General features: G+C 46.6%; 1 protein-coding gene and 1 long non-coding RNA gene across 2 annotated transcripts in view; both read left to right on the top strand.

The window, feature by feature from the left end:
• The window catches only part of EXOG (exo/endonuclease G), a 28,010-nt gene extending 17,351 nt beyond the window's left edge, over nt 1–10,659 (top strand). The window contains exon 6 of the mRNA XM_040479815.1: nt 8,252–10,659. Within this exon, the coding sequence (XP_040335749.1) occupies nt 8,252–8,713 (462 nt within the window). The 3' untranslated portion in view covers nt 8,714–10,659. The remainder of the gene's footprint in view (nt 1–8,251) is intronic.
• Nucleotides 10,660–13,508: 2,849 nt separating this feature from the next.
• Nucleotides 13,509–18,869, top strand: LOC121033473 (uncharacterized). Its single transcript, XR_005791933.1, has 2 exons — nt 13,509–14,127; nt 14,514–18,869. It is a non-coding gene; the product is annotated as an uncharacterized LOC121033473 (long non-coding RNA).
• Nucleotides 18,870–18,993: the final 124 nt, after the last annotated feature.

The raw sequence follows: 18,993 nt of genomic DNA on the forward strand, positions 1-18,993 counted from the left end.
CTCACGCTCTCTCTGTCTCTCAAAAATAAATAAATGTAAAAAAAAATAAATTTATTCCATTTAAATAATGAAATATGGTACTTTTACTTTCTATTTCAGACCATTTAGCCTTACCATCATGCTATTTTTTAAAAAGGTTAATCAGTTTCTTCTTGAAGACATCATTCTTGGAGCCCTCTGACTTCTGTTCTAATATACGAACTGCTTGTTTCCTGCCTTCCAACCCTTCTCTCCCACCCGCCCCTCTTTCCTTCCCTTTATTCAGCAAATATTTATTAAGCTCCTACTGTGTACCTGGCACTATTCTAGGTATTTCTCATAACAGCTGTAAACAAGTTTATAGTGGAGAGGAGATACACAATAAACAAAGTGCCATATGGCAAAAGAAAACACGGAGTTGGAAAGGAAAGGATTGGCTGCTAAGGGGAAGTGAGACTGGGCAGAAACCTAAGTGAAGTAAGAGAGTAACCTCTGGGGAGTTTTCCAGCAAGTGCAGAGACATGGGGGTGAGATTAGCTTGGCGTATTCGGGGGGCTGCAAGAATGCCAACGTGGCTAGAGCAGAGTGAGCACTGAAGAGGAGGGCAGTTAGAGGGAGGCAATGGGGAGAGGTCCGGATCGAATTCAGGGAGGTGCGACGACGCTATTTGATCAGGATAGTGACATAGCTGGTTTAGATTTTTTTTTCTTTAATGTTTAATTTTGAGAGAGTGTGAGTGTAGGGAAGGGGCAGAGAGAGAGAGGGACAGAGAATCCCAAGCAGGCTCTGCAGTGTCTGCATGGAGCTGGACGTGGGGCTCAATCCCATGAACCGTGAGATCATGACCTGAGCTGAAATCAAGAGTCGGACGCTTAACTGACTGAGCCCCCGGTGGCATATATATATATGCCCCAATATATGTATATTTTTTTAATTGGGGGAGAGAGGAGCAAAGGCTTCAGCCCAGGTTGCCATTTTGAACTGGAAACCTCCTTTAATCCTTATTCATTAGTTTTTTGCACAGCCTTTGGCAGAGCACGTTGGTATTTTGTAACATTTCATTTTGAAGTAATTTCAAATTTGTAGAAAAGTTGCAAGAACAGAGAACTCCGCTACCTGTTTCACCTGGACTTGTTCGCTCTCTGCAGTGTTTGCACCCTCTTCTCTATGTATGCATGCACCTATTCTTAGGATTTTCTCAGCCATTGGAGAGGTCATTGCAGATATCTTGTCCCTTTCCCCCTAAGTACTCCATTCTTTCACATAACCACAGTACAATGATCAAATTCATGAAATTCGGCATCTAAGAATAGTATCCCCAGTACAGTCCATGTTCACATCTTGCCGGTTGCCTCAATAATGTTCGTCATGCAGCCTTTTTTCCCTGATAGGGAATGAAGTCTAGGATCATGCATTGCATTTAGCTGTCATGTCTCTTTAGCCTTCTTTAATCTCAAACAGTTAGTTCCTCAGCCTTTTTGTCTTTAACGATGTTGACATTGACGAATATAGGCCAGTTGTTTTGTAGTATGTTCTTCAATTTGAGTTTATCTCTTGTTTCCTCTGATTAAATTCAGTTCTGTTTCTGGCAGAACACTTCAGAGGTGAGCTTGTGTGCACCTCGGTGCATCATGGCAGGATGCATGTGCTGTCGGGTTGTCCTGTTATTGGTGATATTACCTTAGATCACTTGATAAGGTGGTTCTCTCGAGATTTCTTCACTGCTAAGTTATCATTGCTCCTTTGAATCTAATCAGCTATCTGTGGAAGTCCTTTGAGGCCGTGTTAAGTATTCTTTTCCTCTTCAAACTGTCACCTGCTAGTCTTAGATCCATTGAAGATTCTGGCCTAAATCAATTAATGCTATAATTGTCGCCAAGTAATGATTTTCTATTCTTCTTCCTTCTACTTTTATTAGTTGATGTTCTGCTGTAAGGAAGAGCTTTTCCTTCTTATTTATTATCAGTGCGAATTGATGGGTTCTTATCTTATTCAGTGAGTTTTAATCGATCTGCTGTGTATTCATTTTGATGCTCAAATTGTCTTTGATTTGGCCAGTGGGAGCCCCTTTAGACTGTCTCCCGTGTGCTTTGACACATCCTCATTGTATTTTTAGTGCTTCTACTTTCTGGAATAATGTGATATTCCAAGGCTCATCTTGGCCAGACTCTGGGATCAGCCATCTCTCCACAGAGCCCTGGTTCCTTTTAATGGGGATTGGTATTTAGAAACCAGGATCTGGGTGGCAAGTTGATTCTCGAGTGCTCGTCTGCTGTTGGCTTGTCATGTGTGTTCACCACATTTATTTTTAGCTTAAAGTGGGTGGAGAGAGCCCCGAAGAACATAGTACACAAATTCTAATGCCTTTAGTGGCTCACTGTTCAGAAGACCTTCTTTCTCCATCCCCATTGCTCCTTTGTATTTTTTTTTTTTTTGTGTGTGTGTGTGGAGATTTATACACCCTGCTTATAAATAAAGCACTTAACTCTGTGTATTATGTGTGTGTATGTACAGGTGAATGTTGATAGGAATCTATATCCCTGGGGAGGGATATAGGTTTTCATTTTTTTAAGATTCATGTCGAAGTGATTTACTTTTTTATATTTGTATTTTCACTAACATTTTCTCTGTAGTAATACAGCTTTTGTTACACATGGCATTATTTTTTCAGATCAAACGACTTCAGGTGGAATTTTAAAGTTAGAAGCCCGTAGTGTATCTATTATCATGAAAGCAAAATATGATCCTTTAGTAAATTATTTAGGAGAAAATGTTTCAGCTCGCCATTTCAAGAATTTAGTTGGGCCAAAATTTTGCGTATGCATACACATATATACACACACATGTAAACTTGGGAGAATTTGGTTAAAGAAAGGAGACGTGGAAGGCAAAGCCAGCAAGGAGAAGAGATAGGAGAAGGTAGGATATGTGCTGGAAAACAGTAAGTTCTGCAGACAGTTGCGATAAAGCGCTCAGATAGGGAAGGAGACAAAACTAACAGGAAAGGTTGGAGCCAGGTGTCTGAAGCCTTAAATGCCCAGCTAAAAAACATTCGGGCTGTTTTCTAGCAATTCATAAGAAAACCACGTGGATAAAACCACGTCGTTCGGTGATGCTGAGAAAGGGGGTGCAGCACTGCCCAGCCCTAGAGACTGGTTTGTTCTCCTCAGGGTAAATATTTGAGTTGTGAACTCCTGTTTTCAAGAGAATATCTTGCAATTATATATGGCAGTTCAGAATGCCTGGAAAGTGTTTTGTTTTCTCAGACCCAGCCATTTAATATTGCTTGTTTACAACTATGTTCTGAACCTTATTTTAGGAGCATATAGCTAATAAAAATGGTGTTTATTTAGTTTTCTTTCTAGGCAATGAGGCATGTATGTGTATACTGTACAGGAAGTGAAGCAAATGAACTAGTATTAATTGAGGGCCGGACCTACCACACGGTATATAAGCAGTTTTAGACCTTCTATCTCATTCAGTCCTCATAAGCAGTTCTTACAAGGAAGTAGTGGTTGTCTTTTTTTATAGGCAAGGGAATTGAGGTTTTAAGGGGTCAAGTCCAAGTCACATAGCTAGTAGTTGTCAAAGGGGAGATCCAAACATGGATCTGCCTACGTGTATGAGAACTGCCAGTCGTTCATAGCATTGTTCTTTGAAGCTCTCAAAAGTCTACAGTCAAGGGACTGCTGTGCTCTTCCTGCACAGCAGCTTAAGGCCAGGAGGTAAAAGATGGTGAAAATGGAGAGCAGTTGCAAGTGATATCTGCTAGCATGCAAAAATAACAGAAAATGGGCCAAGGGGAGGATCCCTGCTAGCCAGGCGGAAATGTCTGTTAGAATATGCAGGAAAGGATCAGAGCGTCATAGGACTTGAGTGAATGTGGGCCCAAGGGAGGATTAGTCGCAGTGATTTTATCAGAAGTGAGTCATCTGACAGCTCTAATCAGAATCACCTCCTTTATTATAGCTGAGGTCATCCATGTGCTTTCTCTGATGTGCCTGTTTCAAGAAGAGATTGATTCCAGACAAGTGAAACATACCTGAAGATTCTGGCCTGAACATTATAGTTGACCTGACAAGAAAGTGAGCTTCCAATTTGTCACCTCGGTGGTGGTGGTGGTAATGTTAGAAGTACTCAACAGTCCGCGTTTTCATTCTACAGCATTACTTTCCAGACTCATTGCAAACCGATTCCTAGAGGGGGAGGAAAGGGGAAACCTGCTTTCAAGAATCTTGAGGCATCACCTGAAGTGATCAGGGAGTGATTTTTTTTTTCTTTTGAATTTCCTGTTTGATCTTTAGGCAGAGCTTTCATTCATGTCCGTATCTGTTTTAATTCAAAAATAAATTATTTTACTGGTGAAGTATCTCCTTCCTCCCACCCTAAATCTCCCAAGTAGAATGGACAGTGGGAAGGTAGTGTTGGTTGGACTGAGACTTGGCGGTTCCCCATCCTTACCCGGAGCAGGTGCCCGGCCTGCGCGGCACTGTCTCCCGGGCTTTGTGCTGCTGCCCGAGCTCCTGCACGGGCTTAACACTAACACAAGGGTTGGCTGTCTGCCTGTTGATTTTGCCACATGTTCTGACTCCCTCCTTTCCTTCTTCCTCTGTCCTCAAAGGTATGGAGTCTCTATTTATCACACTGACATGGTTTCTTTCTTTCACTTGATTGGCTTGACTTTTTAATTATATTTTTATTTTATTTTATTTATTTATTTTATTTTATTTTATTTTAGAGAGTGTGAGCAGGGAAGGGGGCAGAGTGGGGGCGGGGCGGGGGGGGGAAGAGAGAGAGAGAGAGAGAGAAAGAGAGAGAGGGAGAGAGAGGGAGAATCTCAAGCAGGCTTCACACTTAGTGTGCAGCCCATCGCAGGGCTCCATCCCATGAACCTGGGATCATGACTTGGGCCGAGATCAAGAGTCAGACCTTCAAGCGACTGACCACCCAGGCACCCCAATTGTCTTGATTTTTTAAGGGCTTGGTCTCTTGATGGGTCTAACAGATTGACTTTTAGATTTTCTTTTTTTGTCTTACCAGGGGAATGTAACCAGATATCTTATATCTACTGATTCTACCAGGTACCTGTGTTTTCTTCATGCTGCTGCTTAATTTTATTTAAGGCCCAGTGGGTGTATGTTTGTGACCTGACAAATGGCAGCCTTAGCCCGAGTATTGTGTATTGCCTGTCTCTTCTGGCACTCCAGTTGTGTGTGTGTGGAGCTGGGGCAGCAAGAGCAAATTGTCGTTTCTGTCTCTTGGACGGAAGGACACCTCAGGCCAGCAGGTACAAAAACTAACTTTAGGTCGCGAGTGATTGCCAGCTTTATGGCTGTTGTCTATGTTTTGTTTCCTAGTCACACCCAATTGATTTCCAGTTTTTGCTACAGTCTTGACAAGAGTTCCATGCTCTTTGGTTTAACAGCAGTGAGGGTTTCCTTTGTAGGGTATTTTTACACCTAAATCTTCTACGACAAGGATTTGTGCTGATTTACTGTTACTGAAGACTTAGGTCATGTTAAGCCCCGAGCCTTTTGTCGAGGGTCTCATTTGTGTCCATCCTGCTTCCTTCTGAAACCCTATTGTTCACCTTTAACTGATCTAATCTTGCTCGATCCCATATTTCTCCACAGTCCCTCAGCAGAACTGTTTTTTGTACCAAATGAAATTACATCTGATCTTTTGAATGACCTCCACTACAAAAATTACTTTTTACACAGGTCTTGCAGATTTTGAAACTTTTTTTTTTTGAAGTAACGTATCTTTGTATCTTCATAACCATTCTGTGGGATGGGCAGCATGAAGACAGTTACTACTTATTTTATGAAGGGGGAAAGAAGGTACCAGTGGACATGACTTGCAGCCTAGTGGCGAAGCCAGGACTTGACCAAGTGCCTGGGGTTTCGGTCCCTAGCAGTTTCTACAAACATTTTGTGAAAGACTTCCAGTTTTCCCAGAATTGGGATAATTTTATTGTGTAGGTTGAGTTGTCTACAAAGATGATAGCTCTAAAATATTTTACGATTTTTTTAAAAGTCTTAAATTCAAGGAAGAAAGAGTGGATTTCCAGAATTTCCAAATGTTGCTGGTTCCTATTTTAAACAGGTTACAGATGTTTACTTCCTAAGAACAAAGCAGACTAAATCAGAGAAGATAGTGACTAAGTTTTCATTTTTCTCTTTATTTCTAGGGGTAGTATTTTGCCCCTCCTTGTTGACATATTGTGAGAAGGTCATGGGTGAAATAATCACATGATGTGGTTCTTAGTAGGAATTTTTGTGTCCATGAGGATTCTTAATAGTAGTATTGGAGGTCCTCTGGCTATTGTGTGTTTTTGAAAACCTAATAGAAATGGTTTATTTTTATAAATCTTAAAACGTCAAACTTCTTTACTTTTGGCTGGAATTTAAAGACTCTGATTAGAAGCCCTGGTTGGCACTAGATGGGCATGACCATTTAATCATTCTTGAAATTTGCTATTTGTTTGTAGACAAAGAGTCCATGGAGAGAGCATACCATCAAGCGAATGGGCTCGAAGGCGCCTCATAGCTGGTCTGAGGCTGTGCTGCAGTGGTGGAGAATGTCCACCAGGTGGCATCAAGGGTTTGCTTCACTGTTGGCTCCCCAGCTAACACTTGAAGCCCATTTAAACTTCTGCCCTTGTGAACTATGGCTCAGCTGCAGCTGTGCCCTCAGTTCCGGTCCCTGGCTTCCCTAGCCGCCACTCCCTTAGTGCCGTTTGTGCTCCGTATTGGCATCTGACCACATTTTGCCTCTGGTGAAAGCAGTGGGGTTGACTCTTCCTCTAGATGGGAAGCTTCTTGAAAACAGACACCAGCTGCATTCATTGTAAAGCTTGCCCCTTTCTGTGTTTCCAGCAGCAGCAGCCATAGCGCCTCTGAGTTGCTCTGTTGAGTTGACATCTGTTGGTGATATGTAGGCTCATTGTGGATCTCTGTAGAGTTCACCTTCAGTATGGTTTTTGCCTTGAAGAGTACGTTCATTTCCTCAGCTTCATAAATGATACGTTGGAGGGGTGTAGGGTTTTGTGCCTATAGATTGTGTACTTTCATAAACTTTAAAGTGAACCCTGATCAGCCACTTTCACTAACTCCAGAGACAGTAGTTGCAGAAAGCGATCCTGTAGATGGGGCTTCCCTGTAGCCCTGCCGTTGGTCTTGGCAGTGGAACCTCTGTGCGTGCCAGACAGCAGATAGCCATGGCATTTTCAGGCTGTGTGCCATGTAGGTAGAAGCTAGAGGAAACCAGAAAAGAATCCTTGTAGCTCTCATCCCTCTGCCTTAGCTGGGCTCCCAGCAGGGGCTCCTGTAGCAAGCAGCTTTGATCAGGAGCAAAATGCCTACTTGTACAAAGGAAGGACCTGGGAGGGCCAGTAGTACACTTGCATATTGTAGTTGGATCGTATCATTTTATTGGAGGCCATTAAGGAAATGGATGTTCAGTTTTCCTTTTTCAGAAAACGGATATGGCTTTTAAGCCAGTTGGAAGGAAATTTGAAAAGGCTCCATAATAATGTTATTTCATTATTAGAGCAAACCTACATAGGCAACCAAGTTGTTTGCAGGCCTGACCCTGGCTCTGGCTCTTCTGTTGTATGGATACCTTTCTATAGTGCTTGGTTTGATGACATTCTGAAGTTCTGTGTTTGATAATAGGCCCAAGAGTGTGCAAAACTCTGAGCTAATGGCATTTACATTTACTTAGTTGAATTTTAAAAATGAGCCACAGTCAAGGCGTAACTGGAGATAGTAATACCGACGTGGTGCGTCTGGCTGCTTTTCTGAGGGCTATTTGTTGAGCTCCCTAGTGAATTTGATGAACTAAAGCCATATTTTTATTTCTAGAGCCGGGAGTTGCCAAGCTGGGTTTTGACCTTTGGATGTTTAGAGAGCACCAGAAGTTCTGATTATGTGATGAAGAGAAAAATGACAGCTTTTCTTGCCCGTTAAAAACCCAGGACTCACTCATGACATTCCTTTGCCCTTTGTCCTACAAACAGAGCAGAGGATGTGACCTCTACTCTTTGGGATGACATTATTTTAAAGAATGTGATCAGAATCGACCTGTTAGATGCTCATCTTCTCTGCGCATCTCAATTTTGGTTTATTCTTACCTTTGGCAGTTGAATTTAAATCCGTTGGTAAGGTAGCTTACAAATGCCTTTTCAGAAATGCATTAAAAATCTTTTCAGGAAAAATTTGGGAACTGCTAGCACAAGTTAGCATTGCTCACATGACTGCTTTGTTTTTAGGTGATCGGTGAGGATAATGTGGCGGTCCCCTCGCACCTTTATAAGGTGATCCTGGCTCGCAGAAGCCCAGTGTCTGCTGAACCACTGGCACTAGGGGCCTTCGTGGTGCCCAATGAGGCCATTGGCTTCCAACGCCAGTTAAGTGAATTCCAAGTGAGTCTTCAGGACCTGGAGAAGTTATCAGGACTGGTGTTTTTTCCTCATTTGGATAGAACTAGCGGTATCAGGAATATCTGCTCTGTGGACACCTGTAAACTCCTGGATTTCCAGGAGTTCACCCTGTACCTGAGCACGAGAAAGATTGAGGGAGCCCGATCAGTATCTAGACTGGAAAAGGTCATGGAAAATTTGAAGAACGCAGGGATTGAACCAGATGATTACTTCATGAACCGCTATAAGAAGAAACTAGAAGAACTCAAAGCTAAGGAGCAGTCAGGAATCCTGGAGAGAAAGCCACCTTAGTTGCCATCTCAGAAGACGTGCCAGAGCATCTCTAATGAAGCAGGTGTGTCCTCTCCAGGCTAATGTATTTTCGTGGCTTGGCTTTAAAGAAATTATGAAATCCTAAACTGAAGACTAAATTTCTCTCCAGAGATAAAAGATCCAAAAGATGAGAGATCAGTATTTTGTTTGATGTGGGAACTAATTAAGGAAACTGTGAGGTCTGCAGGTTGTGTGCTGATCTCGTGTCAGGTTCACAGGACTCTGACCACAAGATGACATTGTTTTTGTGTCCCTCTGGATGTTAGCACGTGAACGCATTTTGTTTTTGTGCCTCCAGGTCACGCACTGTGTGTGATGTATCTGCTCAGCTTTCTTCAAGTCCAGTGTTGTGTGTTTTCTTTCTCTAGGACCCGAGTTGCTCTTTGAGGTGGCTTTCACACATCCTCTGTGCGCTGTCCTGTCCACGTGTGTTATAGTGGCATAGATTTGTTTCTTCTTCTCACGGACCTGCTGGTCCTCCACGGGTGTCATACAGAAGCACTCGGCTACGTTTTCTGTGCGCTTAGTATGTTCTGTGTACTAAGCTCAGTGCTTTACATGTATTATCTTTCAGCGACTCTCCGAGGTAAATCCCACTGTCCTCGTTTTACACACGAGGAAATTAAGTTTTAGGGAGCTTAAGTGTTTTGTCCAGGCTTCACCTTTCCAAAGAAGTAACACCCAGAGGTAGGAGGCATGTGGGGCAGAGAAGAAAAGGACAGCGTGAGGTAGGTTCAAATAATCCTCACACAGAGGCTTTTACTCAGAAATATATATATACACATGGGGATTGGTGATCCTGGGCCTGCTTGCTAAGAGATTGCTTGTCTGCCATCGAACCAAATCTTGAATCCTCTGACTTAAACCCTCCTTAGCTCTTTGGGAAGAAATAATCACAGATATTTGAAAGTTAGGGGGCATTGCTTTTTTGGAGTCTTATCAGAGCCCCTACTTGCCTCCAGGGATGCAGTTCTTTTAGTGACCAAATGGTACCAAATTGATACGTTCTTTGCTTTCCAGGTGAGCAGTTTGTTCCAGAGATTAAGCGACCTAACGAGGGTCTGTGCCCACAGAGTCGCCAGCTCATGATTTGTTCCCTTGTGCCTGCTTGTCTACCTGGGCAGGAGACGACGGGGGGTGCTTTGGGCCAAAGGCTCAGAGACCATTCTAATTATCTCTAGGGGAAACAGCGGCTGTTGTTCTGAGCCAGGTCTCTAGATTTGGGTTTACATGGAATCCTTTCAGGGACTACCATAAGTATAGGCCGCAAAATACCTTAAAATGGGGCACAGGAGCGTCTAAATGTGTCCTATCAGTGCTGTTCTGTGTGGTATTACGAGAACAGTCTTTGTGGGGTTTTGTGTGTTTGTCTCTAACAGAAATGCAAGGCTTTAAGCTAAAGGTAAGATGGTAGTGATTGACCTTGTTCTCCTTCATTTGGGCAAAAAACAAAGAAGTTGGGAGGGTCAGAACACAGTAGCCTGACGAATCCAGTGTGTTTTATCACACTGTTTGCCATTCGCTTATGCCAGTCCTCTCTTCTCAGGGATGAAGAGCCAAAATGTCACTGTGACCACAAAATCTGTTACTTTCTCTCCTCACTGGAGAGGTGATGGTGGGGCCTCCCAGTGCGGTGCTTCTCTCGGCATGAGGGGGCAGCTCTGTGGGAGAAGTCCCGGGCGCTTAGCATGCATCTCTGGAGGTGAGCTCCCACCTTCTTCCCCCACGTCTGGCACTGTGCTCTTGTTCTAGCCTGAATTTCCTTCAGCCTTGGACTTCCTTCCCATGCTCTTCTCCCTCCTAACCCTCCGCCTAGATGGTGGAGAATCTTGATTTTTAGATCAGTAAATTTAGGCGCCTTAGGTTTTTAGTATGAAAAGTGCTACCTGGTCATTGTGAAAAGTAGAAATGCTTATAACGAAAAATGCAGTCTCCCAGTCTTCATTTTAACATGGAGAAGTTGTGTTGGTCTACAGGAGTGAAGCTTGAATTGTCTGAACACGTCCATTAAGAGTCCCTCCAAAACAAACTGAAATGTGAATACTAGATAGAGCTTAGAATTTTCCCCTGGATCAGATCGATACTTTACACGTGTTATCTTTCAGTAACTCTCCGAGGTAAATCCCACTGTCCTCATTTTACACACGAGGAAATTAAGGCTTAGGGAGCTTATTAGGGAGCTTAAGTGTTTTGTCCAGGCTTCACCTTTCCAAAGAAGTAACTCACAGAGGTAGGAGGCATGCGGGGCAGAGAAGGTGGGACTCCCCTGGTAGGCCTGCTGATTATTTGGACGCAGCTGCAGGAGATCCGTAAGCCACTCCCAGCGCCAGGTCTGTCCCCTCTGACCAAATAAGCTCATATTACCCACCTTAGCAAGGAACCATCCTCTTGGTCCCTCCTTGGGGTCTGCTGAGTTGTCAGGCTGGGTCTGGGCCTCCGCCTTCTGTCCGCTGATGCTCAGGGGAGTACCCTGGCCAAGGGGGAGGCTGCTGTGGAAGAACAGCCGTCTGCACGGGCTCTGCTGCCAGCAACGCCATCTGTAGGTGAGGAGCACTCCCTAATGTCCCCACCCCCAGGGACATCTTTATTATAGACTCCAGGCTCTTTGGTCTCTGGATTGAGAATATTTGACCAGTGTTGTATGCGGCAGAGGTAGGATGGGTGTGCCAGCTCCTTACTGCGGGCTACCATTTCTGCCTTGTACCTTGACCTTCAAACAACTGCAAACCTCTGCCCCTCCGTCAGGCCTCTGAAGCACACAGAGGAGAGACAGTGTGATCTTGAGGGAGCACGTCTGCAGGGCTGGGCTCAGCCCGGAGCAGCCCCACTCTCGGAATGACCGAGTGCTGCCGTCACCTGTGCTCTCTGTCTCGTCCCTGGGAGCATGTAAGTGTCACTTACATCAGCAGCCCGTCCCTGAAGCTGTCCCTGCTCACTCCTGCACAGCCTCCCCAGTGTGCCCTTACCTGTCCTGGGCACACTCCGCCTTCCCCCTTGATCCTTCAGTTCATTCTGCTGGAAGTGGTCAAGGGGGCCTCTCATCTGGCCCGGAACTCCTGCTCCTGCCTGCCTCCACACCCCACCTCTCAGTCCAGCCTCACCTCCAGGGACCAACCCGCAGGTCACTGGAGAAGACCAAGTGCAGGAACTGGACCTCAGTGTGGAGCCTGTGTAATTTGGGGTGTGCAGTGGGGATGTGGTGAATGGACTTCTCTTTAGTGTTCCCGAACATGCCGTCGTGGCCTAGGGGCTGGTCAGCCCCTGAGTGCAGAGTGCCTCTAGGGGTCACTGTGGCCTCATGCCACACTGCAAGACTCAAGAGTCTGTTGTGACTGTGTCCAACCAAGAACTTACCTCTAGCTCTGTAAGCCACAAAGGGTGCAGTCAGCTTCAGACGTCAGGCTCCAGGCTCTCAGGCCAGATGAAACAGGCTGTCTGGTCCAGTAGGCCTCATGTTTGACTCATCAGAATGTGAGTTTTTCCCCCAACTTTATTTTGAAAAATGTCCTTACAAGTTGAGGGGAGAGTAAAGAATGCTCTCTCCCTTGATATTTTGTCCCATTTGCTTTCTCTTTTTCTCGAACCATTTAAAAGTAGTTCTCTGGGGGGGGGGGGGCACCTGGGTGGCTCAGTCAGTTAAGTGTCCCAACTTCGGCTTAGGTGATGATCTCGCAGTTGGTGAGTTCGAGCCCCGGGTCAGGCTCTGTGCTGACAGCTTGGAGCCTGGAGCCTGCTTCGGATTCTGTGTCTCCCCCTTTCTCTGCCCCCTCCCCTGCTTGCTGTCTCTTGCTCTCTCAAAAAAACAAAAAAAAAAAACAAAAAAAACACATTAAAAAAAATAAAAGTAATTGGTTAAAAAAAGTTGTAGACATGACACTTTATTCTTTAATACTTTGCACGGTGTTACCTAAGAATAAAGACTTTCCCCCGTATTTTCAGAATACTGTTATCTGTAAGAAAACTATCAAGAATTCAGTATCATCTAATGAACAGTGTCTTAACATTCGCCTAGGTTTTCCCCAAAGTCTTACACTTTTGTTTTGAATATCCATGTCTCAGTCAAGATTTGGTTATTGTATTTTGTTGTCATGTGTAGTCTTTGTTAATCTAGAACATTCTTCCCAGTGAGCTTCAAAGAGAGAGCTTCGAGAGAGAGTGCTCCAGTGAGTCGTGACCCTTGAGCCCCAAACTTCCAACAGATGTCCACCAGCTGGTCCAGCTCAGGGCAACTGCACTCGGACATGTCCCGGCAGCTCAACGTGGCTCCAGTTCATTAACCGCCAGGAGCTGGATGGACCATGTTGTCAGGTGCTTCTTCACAAATCTTAAACTGGAGCACCCGTGCAGCCTTGCTGTACACGTGCTTTGCCCGCTGGTGGAGTTTGAAGATGAGCACGTCTTGAGTGTTCAGGCTTAGAATTTGGGTTCAAAGCTCCTGTAGGCTAATTCCCAGACACCTGTAGACCTCTTCAGGGCTATGGGGTTCAAGGTGAAGAACATCTTCTGTGATCCTCAGCATTTCTTCCAGACTCACCCTTAGTTTGGCCTGTACCTCCTCTAGCTGCAGTATTTTATCCCATTTCAAGCCTTTGTACTTAGCCAGGAGCTTGGCCCAAAACTCCCAGTATGCAGAATGGTGCACTTGATGGCTGCTTCACAAGCTACCCTGAAAATTAAGTTCTTTTAAAAGACTGTGAATGGGAGAGAGGGGTTGGGGTGGGGAGAGAGAGAGAGAAGGAGAATCTTAAGCAGGCTCCACACTCAGCATGGATCCCACAACCCTGGGATCATGACCTGAGCTGGAATCAAGAGTCAAATGCTTAACCGACTGAGCCACCCAGGCGCCCCTGGAGTCTGTATTTTTTAAAGAAGCAACAGTGGTAATTCTGATGATTCTCCCAAGATTTGGAACCAGACCATGCCCCATTTTGCTGTCACTCTCCCCCAGCAAACACGTTCCCTAGATAGGAATCCTCTGAAAGGTGGTCTATGAGCTCATGAGTATCAAGGGAGAACTTTCTTCTATCGCTTTGGGTCCTCAAGTACCCAATTTCCTTTATTATTGAGCTTCATAACATTAAGCTGAAACTGTCCCTGTAACTCACTGATCAGTGACAGGCCCCAGTGGCCATCCCAGGCTACACAGAGCTGGCTGGCATCTGCTTTCAGCTGATGGTCCTTTAGAGATAGCAAGCCCATAATGCTCAGGCATTTGTGGATTTCAGACCCGCCACCATCATGTTACATGGCCTTATGGTGTGGCAGCCACGTCTGGGCAAAGCATCAGATGCGGTGGTAGCAGTGCTGAATTCAGTGCTCCCTTGTTAGGGACACTCCACTTCTCTTCCTGTACCATCGGTCCATATGGAACTCGCTCCAGCCACCTGCTTCAGGTCTTTTTCACGTGGTCTACTGTCACGTCACTTTCCCATCATGCACTCAGTCAAGTTTTGGAACACAAATATGGGGTTGTGTGCATGCCGTACTGTTAAGATTTCGTTTTAGTGTAGTTTCTACCCATCTTGAGTGAGTTCACATTCCTGATGATGCTGATTTGGCCATCTGACACGTTAGCTCTGCCTCCCAGCTTTGAGGTTGCAGATTGGATAAACAAGCCTTCAACGGGCCTGTTGAAAACATTGAAGGAGACAGAGCCAGGGAAGATCCCTTTGGTAAACATTTTATATGGCAACCGTCACACACTCCCCCAGTAGGATTCAGATGATAATAATGTGTTCTGATGTTTTCTAAGTTCAGTTCTCTTCTAATTCTTTAAAAGGGAAAGCAACACTAAGTCGCACAATGCTGTCACTCCAGGACAGTAAGAGTGCCCGCTGAATCTTCTTGCTGCACACGGCACGGCTGGGCCAGCACTTGGAACACCTGCTGTGTGTAGGGAGGCGAGGCGCACTTGGGTCCTCATCCCACCTTCCCACCTACCGACTGGGCAGCCTTCTGCAACTGCCATTTATCCTTCTGCAACTGTCATTTATCCTTCTAAACCAGGTTCCTGATCCGAGAACAGGTGGAGGATGACTGGCAGCATTGTTTGAGGACTGAATAAGCTAATATGTACCTTGGCAAGCCCTCAATAAATGGTAGCCAGTTACTATGAGTTCCTGTTATCAGTGACCATAGACCATGTTTGTGTCCCCCCCCAAAACTCATTCTTGAAATCTTATCCCCAAGTGCAATGGTATTAGGAGGTGGAGCCTTTGGAGGGTGAATAGCTCCGCCCTCACGAATGGGATTAATGACTCCAGAGGGCTCCTTTGCCCCACTGTCATGTGAGAACACTACAGATGAATGCCAAAGCAGAAAGTGGGCTCTCACCAGACACTGAATCTGCCAGCACCTTGATCTTGGACTTCCTAGCCTCCAGAACTGTGAGAAAAATGCGTTTGTAAACCACCCAGTCTTAAGGATGCTGTTATCGCAGCCGGAACCGACCAAGACCGTAACTGATGAAGGTCATCCTGTCCTGAGAAGGTGAAGGGCAGAGCCTGACCTTAATACGGTGTTGAGCTCTGGACCAGGTGGAAGCAATTCTGTCTCTCCCCAATCCTGAGACTGTGTAATGTGTTGCTAGCAGCTCTTTGACTATGTCACTGCTTTGCAGTCTCCAAAGTGCTTTCAACATCGGAACTTAGGGCACCATTCGAATAGCTACTCTTCATCCCATTTCACAAATGAGGAAACAGGCTCCAGGAGCGTATGACTTATGAAGGTTTTCTGGCTCTCAATCTGATAGTGTGCCCTCCACCCCACAAGGCTGTTGGAGTTCTTTTAATTTGCTTTGTAAGTCAGTCATGCATTTACTCATCTTAGCCCTATGAGGCCCTGCTAACTTCCTAGAAGCAGACAAATGATGCAGTCGGCTCCTTTCTGGGGCCTCCAGAGGGTTCTGCAAATAGCACATGCTCGAAAGATGTTTTGCAGTTACCAAAACTGCAAAGTTGAGACAATCCTGCTTGAGTCCCATGTGCTCGTTGTCTCTGGGGGGGGACCCAGGAAAGGTAGGGACTAGGGTGCGGCCGGTCCCATTGGGGACCAGTTAGACCAGATGAGGGCAGTGAGGACGGCTGTGGGGAAGATGGCTCGGAGGAGGCAGGAAGGTACAGGTACTAGTCTCCCGCCAAGGCCCTGGTTCGGTGCCTGCCTGGGCAGAGTGAGCAGAGCAGAGCAGGGGCCTGTGTCTCTGAGAACATAACACCCCGGGTGCCGAGCACTGCTTCCAGGAGGCTGGGTGTCCGGGGCACTCCCCACAGCACCCCTCTTCAGGCTCTGCAGGGCCTGGTGTCTGGTCTGAGGCAGCCCTCCCTGCTGCAAAGATGGGAGAAAGGGGGTGGCAGGCAGAGTATGAGCGGGGGCTTTTGTGTGTTTGGGCCTGGGGAAGCAGAGCTAAAATTAGGTCTTCCAGCTGTGTGCAGGTGTGGAATCCCGCCCTTTCCCCTCCCCCGAACCAGGATCTTGGAATGATTTCCATTTCCTCCCTCCCTCCCCGCTCAGTCCTGGTTCCTCCGCAGGCATGAGTTGAACTGTCCCGCCTCTCTGGTCATGGGCCTTTCCACCCAAATGATCTCTAAGGCTATGAGCGGAGAGAGGGGAAGGGGCAGGCAGTGGCTTTGACTTTGCTGAGCTTCCCCACCTCCTCCGAGGCCAGGGCACAGCTGGGGCCCAAGGCCACCAGGCAGAACAAATGTTTTCCTTTCCTACCACCACCTACACCGGGCCCCTGACTTCTCCCACCGGCCTCCCGCTTCATGTGCTTTGTGCCCCCATCTCTCTGCCCCTCTCTGCCCATCACTTCAGAAGGAGCCTTTAATCCCTTGCCATCCACTGCCGTCCATCCAGGCGGCGGGCTCCAGGGCAGTGTGCCGGAGGCAATGTACATGAGGCATGGCGCTCCTCCGGATGACTGTCCCTCTCACTCCCCCTTCACCGTGGCCCTGGATCCCTGCCTCACAGGACTGCAGGCTAAGGCTTAGACCCTTCTGCGCTCTGGTCTAGGGTCAGAGCCTGACTCTGGCTCCTATGTGTGCTTGCAGTAGGGTTTTAGGTGAGCGGCATCTCCTCCCTAGATGGTCTCCGGGGTCCCTCCCTGTTTGGTGTCTGAACTGTCCAGGGTGGAGTACTCCTTCAAGAAAGGCAGCCTGCAGCGGCAGCTTGTGGGAGGCATGCTGACGGAGGCTGGAGGCTGGAGGCTGCGGCGGATAAGTGCACTGAGGGGCCTCTGAGGAGGTGTGAATGAGGGAGGCAGAGCAGGCCGGTGAGGACAGCCCTGTCCCAGCCCTATCTCCCGTCCCCGACACCCTCTCCACACCCCGGCCCTGATAAGCAGGTGTGAGCCACGGCAGCCTTGTGACAGGCCCTTCAGCAGGGAGGGGATGGCGGGGTCCACTCCACTTCTGAATTCAGACGTCAGCATCTCATTCCCCCCCCCCCCCCCACCATTTCCCTGCCGGACCGGACAGGCCCAACTCCTGAGCGTCCTCCTGACGCTCGGCCCCCTTTGGGCTTTGTGACTCTGTCCCTGCCCGTGAGGCCTCAGCCTCCTCAGGGTGGTAGGGGACAGACCTCCCTCTATCTTGTGGCTAAGTGCCGAGGAGGATGGCCACCCCCAGCCAAGCCTGCTCCTGCAGTGACCGTGGTGCTGAGGCCTGGCAACCCCCGTTTACCACGGGGCACGCCTCAAGGCTACTCCTCCCGTGTCTTCTCGTCCCGTCTCCTCCAGTCCCTGTGGCCATCAGCTTTCAGTCGTGCTCCCTCCACCTTGGCTTTGGGGTCACTGCTCCGTCTGGCTCCAGCCAATGTTCAGAAGGCCAAGGCCAGAAACCCCTAATTTCTGCATTGGTGGGCATCGGGGCTGGGGGAGCAGGGAAGGCTAGGGGAAGAGGCGCAGGGCTTGGGGCTCTGGGAAAGGGGACGGAAAGGCAAATAGGACTGAGGAGGGGCCACAGAAAGTCCAGGGCACTCCCTGGACCCCCGAGGAGGGTCTTTGTGCCCCAAACCCAAGGTGCTAAACTGCCTTCTACTTTCTCAAAGGCTCTCTTCTGAGTTCACACCTGAAGATTATTTTGATTCTCAGGTTGTAACCATCTGTGCTAGGCAGCCCGTGTGTGTGTGTGTGTGTGTGTGTGTGTGTGTGAGTGTGTAAAGGGTGCTTGTTCTCTAACACTGGCTGAGAGCACAGACTCTGGAGCCAGGCGGATTGGCCTGGTGTAGGATCCCTGCTCTGCTGTCTTACCAGGTAGGGAGCTTGGGCAAACTGCATAGCACGCCTGGTAGGACTCTAAGTATCGAGTTGATCCACATAAAGCACTTGAACAGTGCCCAGGGCAGAGTAAGCGACATGTAATTGTTGGCCATTGTTATGATTTATGTAAATTTCATTTTAACATAATTTCAAATTTACAGAAGAGTTGCAGGCAATTCCCATATATCATTCGTATATTATTCATATTTTGCCCATTTATTTTATTCTCTCTGTGCATTTGTGTGCATATAATACACTCTACGTTCGACACATACACACACACACTTATTTTTTTCTGAATCACCTGAGAGTAAGTTGAAGACACCATGTCTTTTTAGCCTGAAATAACTCAGTGTGCATTGTTTACAAAACCACAATACAGTTATCAAAAACAGAAAATTTAATATTGCTATAATTCTGTTACTAATCCACAGTCCGTATTCAAATTTCATCCGTTATCTCAATCACATCTCCTTTATGTGTGTTTTTTTTTTCCTGTTCCAGGGTCACCCACTGCATTTAGTTGTCCTGTTTCTGTAGCCTGCTTTAATCTGGGTAAATTCTTCAGCCTCTCTGTGTTTCGTAAACTTGAAATTTTTGAAGAGTTCATGCCGGTTATTTTGTGGAATGGTGTTGCTCAAATTCTGTTTTGCTCTTTCCTCATTGTTAGTTTTAGGTTATGCATTTTGGCAAGATCACCATGAAGGTGACACTGTCTTTCTCAGAGTACCACGTGGGGAGGCTCCCAGTGTCCAATTGCCCATTTGTTAGAGGTGTTGCCTTTGGTCATTCGGTTTATGTGGTATGCACCAAATTCTCCCTGAGTACAACTGCTGTTTTCTCTTCACAATTAAAAAGTAACCGTGAGAAATACTTTTACCCACTAGTTTTCATCCATTGGTGATTTCAATCTCCATCATTCCTTCCAAATTCACTAATCAGCCCATTCAAACTGGTTCTTGTGTCTTTTGGCATCTGGCCAGTCTTTGAGCACTCTCTTACC

This window comes from Herpailurus yagouaroundi, unplaced genomic scaffold, assembly GCF_014898765.1.
Source record: "Herpailurus yagouaroundi ecotype Mexico unplaced genomic scaffold, PumYag 159, whole genome shotgun sequence".
Classification (NCBI taxonomy): domain Eukaryota; kingdom Metazoa; phylum Chordata; class Mammalia; order Carnivora; family Felidae; genus Herpailurus; species Herpailurus yagouaroundi.